Source organism: Mirounga leonina, unplaced genomic scaffold (assembly GCF_011800145.1).
Source record: "Mirounga leonina isolate KUSES-001 unplaced genomic scaffold, KU_Mleo_1.0 Mir_169, whole genome shotgun sequence".
Classification (NCBI taxonomy): domain Eukaryota; kingdom Metazoa; phylum Chordata; class Mammalia; order Carnivora; family Phocidae; genus Mirounga; species Mirounga leonina.
Window position 1 is genome coordinate 11,924,395 of NW_023270431.1, and position 13,746 is coordinate 11,938,140.

Genomic DNA, 13,746 nt, shown 5'->3' on the forward strand with positions numbered 1-13,746 from the left:
AAAGAAAGAAAGAAAGAAAGAAAGAAAGAAAGAAAGAAAGAAAGAAAGAAAGAAAGAAAGAAGAAAGAAAGAAAGAAAGAAACATAAAGTTCTGTTTTACTTTAGCCTCAAACCATAGACCAAGATACATTTTAGATGGATTAAAATATGACAATAAAAATGTTAGACAACAGCATAAATCTATATGTGTATAATCTCATCATGGGCAAAGCATTTCAAATCATGATCCGCAAGTCAGACATCATAATACAAAAGTTTGATAGATTTGGTTACATAAAATTATAATACTTATCCATCGCTGAAAAGACAATAAATGTAGAATAAATAAAAATAAGTTGCTAAAAATATTCATCTTTCTATGGAGAGAGCTGTTGAAACAGAAAATTTGAATAGAAAAATGGTCACACCAGGGGCACCTGGGTGGCTCAGTCGTTAAGCATCTGCCTTCCACTCAGGTCATGGTCCCAGTGTCCTGGGATGGAGTGCCATACTGGGCTCTCTGCTCTGTGGGAAGCCTACCTCTCCCTCTCCCATTCCCCCTGCTTGTGTTCCCTCTCTCGCTGTGTCTCTCTCTGTCAAATAAATAAATAAAATCTTAAAAAAAAAAAAGCGTTAAACTGAATAAGCAGCCATTTCAAATTAATAAATTCATATAGGCAAAAGTAGTTAGATATATTTATGGTAACATGTAAATACTAAATATTTAACACATCAATATTTGGCAAATTTTTAAAATTTTAATATCTGATGTTAGTACTGGGGGGGAATCCTTCAGATGTAGGTGGTACAGGATGAATTCATACAGTCTTTCTACAACATAACTTGGCAATATTTATCAAAAGTCTTTAAATAATGTTTATACCAGTTGGTCCAGCAATAGCATTTCAGAATTTACCTTCAGGAAATGGGATAGGTACAGAGATGTATGAACAGGAGTGATTTCTCAGTTCCCCAAAAGAGTGCTCAGTTCTGAGAGATATTTAGCAAACAAAATAGAAATGATTTATGACTATCTGCATTTGGGGACTTGAGCAAGAAGTGGGATTTGAAACTGATTCTGAAGTATCTAAGCAAGGAATAAGAATGGGGAATTCTGAGACATGACAGGTTTATTTTTTGATGCTTTTTCTTCCTGTTTTTCTTTTTTTTTTTAATTTTTAGATTTACAGCCAATGCCAGAAATTAAGGAAAATACAAGAAATATATAATAGAAAGGTACATTAGCAAAAGCTGCCATGACAGATTAACTTTTTAATACTCAGTGTTTTTAAAATAAACTTTTGTTTGTTTGTTTTTACCCTTGAATAGTTCAATGCATATATGCTTAGTTGGGCAATTTCCTTCCAGGTGAGACTGAATGATCTATTGCCTTACTTACTCTTATAGCTTCTCTTGTTTTCAATTTGTATCTCCTGAGATCACCCTGGAGAGTTACATGTGGGATGTTTTTATTGGCTGGACCTTCATTCAGTTGTCCACAGCCCAGATCACATTGTTACACTCAACTGAATTGAAGCTGGAAAATGATTAGCTCTGTGTACTGAAAGAAAAGAAAGCAAGTTTGCTATTAGCTAGAAGTATCTTCCCCAGTATACCCTTCTGATCGCCAAATATTTTTCACCTATTTTCCTTACACAAACAACTGTCATACCTGTCCAAAGAGACAACCTAACGTCCCATCAAGCCAATATATCCAACTCAAAGACTAAGATCTTTAAATATCCACAATCCTCTTCATCATATCTGGATACATTAGTCCAGGGACAAATAAACCTGAAGACAAATTAGTAATTCTCCCCTCTACACATATACAAAATGCAGTGCTAGAAGACAGCCATGAGGAAGTGCTTCTTACTATAATTGTTCCCATTTGGAAATAAAGAATGGGAAACACTGAGTAGTCATTATCCATAGCAATTATGAAAACATGCCAGACTAGTATTAAACAATCCCTCTGCCTTGGTAGCAGTTGTAATTCCTTGAAGAAATGGAATTCTCTTCTGTACACTCTTATGTGCTTCCCCCAATTCTACCCTATGGGAGGTTCAATCTGTCAGTTATATTCCATGGCCACATTTGAAGTGGATGTTTGGGAACATGCTCTTCATGGGAACTACCCAGCTTTTATACTCCACTTCTTGCTTTCACCAGGCTTGGGGATCCTGAGGTTGTTTGGTTTTAAGTAGACTTTTTTTCCTATCTAAACATATGCTACTTTCTCCACAATAGTTTCATTAAAAACACATTAAGCTCCTAATATGTCATATTCATGTGCCTATTATCATACTTCAAGATCTTTTGAAGGCATAATTGTCATGCCTAATTTATTTCTTTACTTTCTCTATCCTCTAAATCTCTCCTTTAGAATATAAGTAGTTACCATGAGGATATCGGCAACATGGGCTTGGGAGGGTAGGCAGTATACTCAATCTTATTGTTGCAGTAGGGCTGAGCCTTAGTGGGTTTTATTGCTCAAAGGTTCACTCGGTTTTGTCCCTTATTGTGTGACTTCTATAAGTAGTTGATTTTCTAAAACTTTGCAGTTCCCAGTTGTCTAGGCTTTCTTTTGATCTTTTTCTTTCTGCTTGAAAACTAGCTATCCTTTGCTGGGTTCATCTCTTCCCTGTAATTTTACTAAAGGCCAAATGTGAGAGTATATTATTAATCTGTATCTCTCCAGCTACTTTCTCTAAAACTACAAGTCAAATAGGCACTTAATCTTTTACACTGAGTGTTCATTTTCCTCCTTCTGTCAATCACATTTAACCCAATTTGTAACACTGTCCTCTCCTTGAAATATGTTCTTTCCTTTGATCAACTACAATGTACTCTGCAGGATATTTTCCTATCTCACTGTTCTCTCCTTCTCAGTCAGCTCTGCTGGAAGCACTTTCCCTTCCAGGACTTTAGATATGAGAGTTCCTCAGTTCAGTTTTCAGACTTCTTCTCCTCTCTATCTAGACTTACTCCTGTGGGAAGTTCATCAATTGCTATAGCTTTAAATAAGATTTATATGATAATAAATTCCAAGTTATCATCTCAGTCCCAGCATTTCCCATAATTTTATTTTTTGAATGATATAATTGTGTTCATCACACTAAAAAATACACACATGTGCACATGCACACACAGTCACACATATATTCAGAAGGAGAAGAAGAAGGAAAGGCATAAAACCATGCAGAATTATATATGTTTATTTGAGCACCTGAGTGGCTCAGTTGGTTAAGTGTGGGACTCTTGATTTCAGCTCAGGTCATGATCTCAGGGTCGTGAGATTGAGTCCCGCCTTAGGTTTTATGCTGAGTGGGGAGTCTACTTAAGATTCTTTCTCCTTCTGCCTCTGCCCCTCCCCTGCCCTAAACTGTGCTCTCTCTCCCTCTAAAAAGAAAAAAAAAAGTTTATGTGCATTTGTTTATCTAGTCTTAAAATGTAAAGTCAATGACAACTGTGATTGATGTGGCAAATATTATATCCCCAGGTATGTTATACAAATGAATACTTGTTGACTAGATGGTTGGTTTAATACACATTAATGAAATTTTATTTCAATAGAAATGAACTACTTTTCAAGAACTCATTCTAATGCAGATATATACTCTATGCTTAAATAACACACCATTTCTGTGATATTTTATTCTCTTCTCTAGATCCCAATGCTCTGGCTGGCCAGACTGGCCCTGATCATGCTCTTATAGGAGGAATAGTGGCTGTAGTTGTATTTGTCACACTGTGTTCTATATTTCTGCTTGGTCGATATCTGGCAAGACATAAAGGTAGGTAATATTTAATAAAGTAGTCTCAAGTTTGACAAAAAAATATTCTAAAGACTAGCTTAATCATGAAATATTAAATGAGTGTATGCATATATGTGAAGAGATCTAAATATGAAATTACTTCAGGGAAGTCTTGATTATTTTACTTAATGAAAATTGGTTCGGTTTAGCAAAATGATGTCTAGCCAATGGCCAAAGGTCACAAAGTGAGTCACCGGCTCAGAAAAAAAAGCAAGTTTGTAATTTATCTCTAGGTTTGACATTCAACTATGATGTTAAACATTTGGTCAACATTTTTTGTTCATAGGTTTATAGACACACATCTGGCCATATAAGTGAAGAAAATATGTAATTTTTTTGCAATGGGTTGGGTAGCAAACTATTGACATAACCTACTTTTAAGTGGAGTTTTCAAAATGAAAGATGACATGTTTGATGTGATCATTATCAACATCTTAACAAAGGACCCTGATTGCTACAGCTGCACAGAGCACATGGTCTGTTGCCATCATTAAAGAAATCAAACTACCCATTCCCCACTCCAGTTAGGCAGTCGCCTCTAGTTAACCTGGCCACAGATTCACATATAACATATACCTGAAAACTGAAAGATAGTGCACAACAGCACAAGAGTGAATTGTGTGGCTTATGATGTCTCAGAATATGTTCCAACATATCAGAAATCTGGCAAAAGCTCCTGCCTAAATGAATGTAGCTTTAATGCTGGCTATTTAACCAGTCTCACAGAACTAACATATATATATATATATTTTTTTTTTTTTCTCCCAATACCCACAGGAACGTACTTAACAAATGAAGCTAAAGGGGCTGAGGATGCACCAGATGCTGACACAGCCATTATCAATGCTGAAGGCAGCCAAGTCAATGCTGAAGAGAAAAAGGAGTATTTCATTTAAAATACAGGCCAAGATTATGAGTTTTCCTTACCAGGCTGGCTGCTGGAGAAAACTGGCTATCATCTTTCAGAATTCATTTCTACCATCTTCTGCTACCTTTATTAACTTCCATACCGTACTGCTATCAGTAGCCAGTGTATACCAACAATCAGCTGTCGAAAGCATCATTCTTTAATTACTGTACCATCCATAATGCAGGACATTTCTTACTGCCTAAATTCCACACCATTGCTCTTTTAACATACAGTGCTTGAATATACAGCCTTAACAATGTTAATCATCTCCTTGGATCATGGTATTGAATTGTTTTTATACATTGAAAAAAAAGTATGCAAAGTTTTTTTTTGCCCTCGTTTTTTCCCTTTAAATCATAAATTTTGTCAATTTACCACTAGACAGCTTTCACAAGGAACAGGATTAGGTAAAGACCTAATGTGATTAAGTTCTATCAGAAATTAGAGGTTTACAAACAATGTTTTCTACATGTCTGCCTTCAAAGACATGTTTGGAAATATATGCCCTAGAAAACACAACTGAAAACACTGTAGAATAGATTCTGGAATGTTTGAGATTATAGTGGTGAAGCTGTATCAATTTGCTATTTAAAAATATAGAATTTGATACAGGAGCCATGTGTGTATGCATTGCAATCATGACATGACATCTTATATAATTATATAGATCCCACCATTAAGTTATTTTAGCTTCATTTACTAATAAATTTTTACAAACATTTTACTGCTTCAGGAATCACAACAATTTCATTCATTTCTCCAATTTGATTCTATAATTTATTTTCTCCATAAAGACTCACCTGCCTAAACAAAATTGAAGTATCCATAGGGCACAATTTTGAGACATTTAGTATCTGTATATAGTGCATATAATAAATCCAATTAAACATTATTTGATACATATTTAACTTTTTTGGCTGTAGGTAATTCAGTCATAAGTAAGCATTTTCTAATGTCCATTATATCCCTTTAGATATTACTTAAACCAATATTATAAGTAGATAACATGTATTAGTACTTTTGTCTGTATGTCCTAGCACTGTTCAACAACAAATTTTTCTAGTTCTTGTTAATTTTTATTTGTTATACAATGGAAGCACAATGTTATAAGGAAAGGTAATTTTAAGCTAACAACCAGTGCACAGCCTCAGGTTTTAAATTACAACCACAGTTGAATAATAACCTAAAAGTAAACTCTTAGTTTGCTAAAAATTTATTACAAATTTTAATTTGGCAGTTCCAGAGCTGCTTACCTATGTTGGTTTGCCAAAAAGAAGTGTTTAAGATATGTTTTCTGTATAAATGAACTAATTCTTTATATTAAATTCCTGTCTATGCATTTTGTGAGGTACAAACTTATGAAACAGTGAGTGATGGAGAATTTCTGCCATGCTTTTAACTCAAAGGTGAAAGTCTCTTTCTCTGGATTATTTCTGAAATTTTGGTGTATTTAACCATTAAGAAATGCTGTATTCTTAAATATGACACAGAGTCAATCTAAAGTCATATTATTTCTTCTAGTAAAATACAATATTGCTAGAGTAGTTCTCATTAAATTTATTATATGCTAAAAATTAAAAATCCAGTTAGATAAAAATTATTTTCCCATTCACAAGCATTGCACCTTTAAGAAGAAAACAAATATGACAATACGGTAGCTATACTTATGATGTCTGAAAGCATGATGGCCTATGGTTTTAAAAATAATATCTTGGAATTTATTTTTGAGAAATGAGAATGGTTGAGTATGACATCATGTATTAATATCAAATGGAAGACAAGGGTGCTGTATCTTAGATTATTTATCAGAAAAGTATAAACTTTTAAAGACAACGTTAGAATTTTTAAATTGTTTTTTTTTGATTGTTGAAGCATTTATCTTGTTGATTTCTTACAAAAGAAAAAGGACGATGTCAGTCAAGCAGCACTTTTTCAGAATATACAGAACATAAATAATATGATGTGGTTGAGTGTTAACATAATAAATCATATACAGTATGACATTTTAAGGAAATAAGTCTGCATTGATGTGATTGCATGCTTGTTTTTACAGTTCACTCCATACCATCTGTGGAAAAATGCAATAATATGTTAATATAGTATGGTAGTTTGAGAGAATCAGGTAGGTGCTACTAGACACATTGAAATTAGAATAGGTTTATAAACTGTTCATATCTTTCAATGCATAATCTTTAGAAAGACTCCACAAAACAAAATTCATCCTGTTAGTACAAAATGGAAAGGTTCTTATTACAGAAGTAAGTTGTATAAACTGCATCATCAATTACTATTTAAAGCTTAATTTCAGGATGCACTTACAAAATTGCTACTCTTCATTGATGCTGTATTTACATCCCTCTTCATTTTGTCTATATTCTACTTGGCTCCAACTGCTAAATTGTTGCCTAAATAACTGAATCATTATTTATAGCACTGTAAAATTAGAAATCAAAAATTGGTTATATTTCAAAATTTTTGGCTCATTTAACCCTTTAGAGTGATGTAAAAAGTCAATAGAATTCTTTAAAAGAAACTAATATATTATGATTTGTGGGCTCTAATGAAATGTTTAGCCAGTTAAAATAGTTAGATTTGAATTAGGTATCATTTTTAGTTCCTGAAAAATATAGAAATAGAATTGTATTTTCCTATCTTTAAAATTTATTTTATTTCCACCAAACAAGGGAATAAATTATAAAAATTCTCTTCATTTCTATAAAAATCAGGAAAAAATACAAAATAACACTTTGAAATGGAACCATGTCAATTGCAATGTCTGAAATGTGCACATGTGTATGCACAGAGCCAATTTCTGTCTCTGCCTATTGAGCACAGTAGCTATGGAACTGAATGGAAGGAGTGTGAACACACATATACCCCTAGTAGAATATGGAGTATTATTCTTTACCCGAAGTAGATATTCTCTGCCAGCATACTGTTTACAGTGTAAATTGATTGTCCTCCATCAAAAAAGTGTAAACAGCATTCTTTTTTTCCCATTTTTGAGTGTCCTAGATAGAATGATCATTAAAATTAAGAAGAAAAAGGAAAGTTTGTGAGCGCAAGAGCAAAGATAGAGCACATGAGCAAAGTACTGATGTGTGTGTGTTTCTCTGTGTGAGTGTGTGTGTGTGTGTGTGTGTAAGAGAGAAAGAAAGAGAGAGGGAGAGAGATTTCAACTTGTTTTCTTTTACCAGAGAATCCAAGAAGCAGTTTAAGGAACCTGATATTGGAGTTTAATCTAGAAACTGGATGATCTCATATTGATTCAAGATGCTTAATATTGCATTGAAACCCAACAATTAAAATAGAGAAAGAAAACTAACTTTCCTAAATATGGCAAAGAAGCTAACACCTCATTTATTTTTATTTCGTTGTAAAAATATAAATATCTCAACGAAAAGGACAGGCTCACTTGTAATTATGTACTCATGACTGTAACAACATTGAGATTCCATATAGGCACACGTACAGCCGCTGTTTGACCGTGATGGTTCTTCCATGTAACATACCAGTTATCGTGTAATTTAGTGCCACTTATTGCAAAGTGTTACCAAGGGGAACATTTAAAATACATCTTCTTTTCCTTTGGACATAAGGATTATTTTATGAATGATAAATATGAAATCCGTGTTATGTTTTTTAATTGTGGAGAAAATGCAAAACCTCATATCTTACTGCAACTTCCCCGTCGTATCGCGGATTACTTAGAGCCCACGAAAAATGCCCAATATTATCTCCCTTTGCAAATGGTAATCTGTGATGAATACACAAAACGAAACAAACAAAAAGAACTGGCAACCACAGCTGAAATAAATGAAATACCTAATAAGAATTACTGAGTAATGCTTTTTATTAAGTGGCACAAAGTACACACTAAAAACTATGCAAAATATAGGTAACTACAGTGTACGTACATGTAAGTATCTTGTACTTGCTGTGTATGGATGTTGGAAACCCATGTAATTATAATATGCATTTTGAATATTGGGGAAGAGGAAATCTTAGTGTAGATAATAGAATTTGTTTTGAAATATACACTGGCAATATTGAAATATACTCAGTGCAATATCTGCAATTCTATTGCTGGATACTAATGCAAAGGGATTTTAAAGAATTCTTTAACACGATCCAAGAGTTTGCTAATCTTCACCTCCCACACACTAAAGCATTAATTAAAAACATAATCCATTCAACAACAAACACTTTACGTTTTTCTTATTTAATCATTAATGTGACACAATAAAATTATTTGGCCTAGTTTTTAGAACTACTGGAGAGAAAGAAATAACATGAGTTTTAAACTTTGATCTCTAATTGAGTTTGGAATCCTTAAACTTTTTTTGAAATGTGTGTATATTTTAATGGATTATGGTACTTTTATTATAAGTATACATTTATTCAATCAAAGAACATAGTTTACCATTAATTAATAGTTAAAGTCACTATATCTTAATGGGAATTTTTTTAGACCTTTTTTTTCTATTTCCCCCCCCTTTCTCTCCCTATTCTGTCCCAGACATGCCCTTTGCACTTATACCCTTCCAAAGGCAATGGATTGAACGAAAGTAGCAAGATTAAAAAGAGAGCTAAAGGGGACAACATACAAGAATGGGTTCTAAACTCATCAGCATTTTTATGTATTGAGATTATTAATATTGAATGCAATAGTTATTGGATATAGCTGGTAAGTTCTCTGCCATGCATACTTACAATAATCCTTCTACCTCTCACTTTTAACATGGGCTATGATATAGAAGAAATAATTATTTACAGGATATCCCAGGAAGCACTCTTTAGGACTAACATACAGTCCTCTCCCCAGCCCCTGGGAAATCTCAAAAGCCAATTTCTTTTAGTGTATTCAATGGTGTATGGATCTGCATTTGTTTTTCCTTTCCTATCATTAACTTTTCCTATAGGCAAAATATGCTAACTTTATAAGGATAGTTCTTCTCACGCCTACTTAGTATTTCAATGTAATATAATTGTGTTGATTAAAAAAAAATTAAATGGCAACACTTTGGAATCCAATCTTACATTTCATTTAATATTTAAAATGCAACAGTTTCTTATAAATCAATGCTGTGCTTTTAAGTAAAAATTATGTATATGGTTTATTTTCCCAAGAACTGTTATCTAATGTAAAACAAAAATTTAAGTATTTAAAATTGCCTCCTTATTAACAAATAATACCTGAATAATGAATGCAAAGTATTGCCACAAATGCCCACTTTATTGTGTCTGCTTAGACATAATATGAATTTTTCAAATGATGTAATTTAATTATTTCTAAAAGGAAATTACATTTTAAAAGCAGATTTTTCTGTAGGAAAAAGAAACTGATGCAAGAAACTATTTCAAATTATGATGTTAAATCTATAAAATATGCTTAACGTAGGATGTTTCTATGTTATGTGGTTCTGTTACAAATAATATTTGGTCGAATCTTTACCATCTTTTCCATATATATATATATATATATACACACATATATATATGCTAGATATTATATATATATATATATATATGTTAGTGACAAGAAATGTATGGTTATTTTGGAGAGAATGGGCCCACATGTGAAAAAGATGTAAAGAAAAAACACTATTTTCCCCTATAAAACATACTGTATATTTCAAAAGAAGAAAAGTTAAAAGATATTTGAAGATTGCAGGGGTAAAAGGAAAACCTACCAGGGCTCAGCACTTAAGCACTTTTCCCACACCCAGGGTCAGAACAGCAGTGAATCCCACACGGACTTTTGAATGCCACATTACACTTCTATTATACACAGTACTGTCGAACCTCAAATGTTTTCTTTCTTCAAATGCTTTTCCTTGTACATGGTACTAGTAGACACTTTTCTCTTTATATTTGCTGATAGTGAAAGTTATATGCAATAAAATGTTTGATGGTTGAAAGCAGTGGTCACCAGTTGGTTAAAAAAAAATATGAAATGTAAACTGAATTGTTCTCTCTCTATCCTTTTTGCTTTTCTCTGTGTTTCTAATGTATTGAATGATTCTCATAAATAGAAAAATAATTTAGAGATTTTTCGAAACTAGGACTCTTTCTCCTTATAAGTGTATAAAATTTTAATCTCTTTACAAATTTATTTAACTGTACCTGCTGTACTTATTGTAGATTCAATGATGCAGTTAAGGAGTAATCCACGAGTTTGGGATTACTGACCTATTTTCTTCATATTCAGTTCACATCAGCATTTGTGAATTGGTTGTTTAGCTTTTCACTCAACCAAAAAGTATTCCCTCAAGAAAGCTCCATTTTTATCATAAATATTTAAACATAATCAACATTGAAACAAGTCTGCCATGTTTAAAAAAAAAATTTAAAGACTTATCTCTGAAAATGGTACCCAGAAATGCAGGTGTTCCCAGTAATGTAGCTTCAAAAATAAAATGTTCTATTTATATGACATGAAATTCATAACTTTTGGAAGGGTATATTTATGACAACATAAAAATAAATTCTGTGCTGTAAAGAAGATTCGCCAAAATAAAGCACTTTGCACAGAAGATAGAGAACCACAATTATTGAATCTACTGTTATCATAAACATTTTCAAAAAACAAAATGCATATTGTAATATGAGGTACATGACACTTGCATGTTGCTATACCTATATACTTACAAAGTATTCAATGTGTACTTAGTGGCGCTTAAAATATGTCATGTACAACTCTTCTAAACATTCTTACAGGGTTCCCATTTGCACTTCATCTTTCAGTAAAGTCTTGTCAGAAAAAAAATATTGTCTGATACATATGGAAATAAAATTTGAATTTTAGTTATCTGTTGGACATTACTGAATTGTCTATTCATTTAGTTCATTTTCTTAGGTCTGAAAGCAGACAATGAAAGATGGAACTTTCTTTCTTCCCACTAACAAGTTATAAAAGATGTCACAAAACACATTCCTTTATACCAAACACATTATTTTGCGTATCTTTTTCAACTGACTACATTATCATTTTAGATTTTTCTCAGTGATGCCTATTTTCCTTGTAAATTTCTAAGTGGGAGTTTTAAAAATTAAATGGTAGTAAAATAAATGTTATCTTATTTGTACAACATTTAATCGTTACTCCTTGGAAAATATGAACCTTGTAATATGCTGACTAAGGGTAAAAAAAAAAAAAATGTTGCTGACTTAGGGAAATTTGCTTGAGATTGCCAAAATTTCAAAACTCTGTAAAGGTAATTTTACATTCACTTATGTGTGTTTACTAATGTTGACTAGGAACAGAAGCAAAAATACCTAAACCTATTTTTTTTTTAATTTTCACACTCTAACCAGTATTATATATTTCAACTACCTAAGATAATACAATTAATAATATATCCATCCTAAGCTTATGCCAATAAGAATTTGAGATAAGCTTTTAAATTTATGGGAGATTTTCTTTGTGTCTTTGGAAGTTCACTTACCATAAGGTATTTTATAGTCTACTTTAAATAACAGATTTTGTTATACAGGGTAAGCCAAAGGCTGTACAAGAATTAGTGTCATTGGGTCTGATATTTGTGTTAGACCATGAAATATTCCATTAAAATTTATCTGTAAATACAAGGCAAGATTTTGTATCTGGTTTATTTTATTAAATAACATTTTATTTCTTTTAATTTATTTTTCTCAGCAAAAGCAGCCCTGGGATACAATTTAGCACATTTGATTCTGTATCAAAGATAAAATTCAACACATCTGAAAGAAAATGATGACATTTGAAATAATCATATTCATTGACACAATCTTTGTTTTTTTCTTCCTGATAGCCGAAATGCCCACTCTTATATGGCTCATGTGTATATGTACATGTGTCTATGTACAAACATGTGTGTACAAACATGGACAAACATTGAAACATAGGACACTCGTGTTTCCTAGATAAAGATCAACTCTGTGTTTTCATATTGGCAATTGTTGTTTCTGTCAAAATATACTTTGGCCTTTTTTTTTTAATCAAGGAGGCATACTGGAAATTCATTTTTTAATCAAGGAGGCATACTGGACCTTCATTAAATGACAATCCTGGGATGATTCTAAAAATAACTGCACACTACTTTAAAACAAGAAGTTCCAGGAAAAACATAGTTTTAACATTTTTTTAAACCATATTTTATTTGATATTGTGCACTTTGATTTTTTTAATGTTTTGAAATCTAGCAAGTAAAATATGTATAAAGAAAATATTAAAGGGAAAAAGCAGTTTCCTGCTTGCATTTTAACTGCCACTTAGTGCTACTCTACATTGCATGTTATTTAATGAAAACATTATTGAACACCTACTGTATATCATCAGTCCACTTCATGAAGTACACTAAGAACCTGAATATAGAGTTCTATGCCCAGACCTTCAAAACTTTAAATTACCCTTCCTAGTAATGACCACTTTCTGTATTTTTGGCATTCCTATGTTGGACAGAGGAGTGGGGGAATTCTGTTAATAATTAAAAAAAAAGGTATTATGAAAGAAGTCTCATGATTTAACCAAACTTAAAAGTAAGTAAATAGCATCTCTTTCAACCAGTGTTCATGGTCTTAAATTCGATGGATTATCAATCTCTGAAGATTTTCTATGTTTTTTTGAAAAATAGATCTGATTAATGAGCTAATACTTTATTATGCAAAAAAATCTAGGAAATTAACTCATCTCCTGAGGAGTGTCCATAACAATGACTAGCGTGTGTACATTATTATTAAAAGTTCTAAAAAACACATGTCCTGCACATACTATCAAAAATTGAATTCGCTTTGTCTTTACTAACCTAAGTCCTTACACAGATGGAAGCAGATTTAAGGAATCTATTTTCACATAGATTGGAGGTAGTGTGGGCCTTTTAAACTAATGAATTATTGCTGGAAAACAACATAATATCCCTGAAATATGACAACCACTCAAAGATTTGAAACACATTTAACGATTAAAATTGGTATATCAGAACTATATGTCTTCTTTACTCACAAATTAAGAGAATATCAGGAAGTGGAATTTTTTTTCAATGTGTTGGGAGAAAAAAG

General features: G+C 32.2%; 1 protein-coding gene across 2 annotated transcripts in view; it reads left to right on the forward strand.

Moving 5' to 3' along the window:
• The window catches only part of CADM2 (cell adhesion molecule 2), a 1,084,478-nt gene extending 1,077,158 nt beyond the window's left edge, over nt 1–7,320 (forward strand). For both annotated transcript variants that reach the window (XM_035015153.1, XM_035015154.1), the window contains 2 exons: nt 3,651–3,776; nt 4,575–7,320. In XM_035015153.1, the coding sequence (XP_034871044.1) occupies nt 3,651–3,776; nt 4,575–4,693 (245 nt within the window). In that variant the 3' untranslated portion in view covers nt 4,694–7,320. The remainder of the gene's footprint in view (nt 1–3,650; nt 3,777–4,574) is intronic.
• Nucleotides 7,321–13,746: the final 6,426 nt, after the last annotated feature.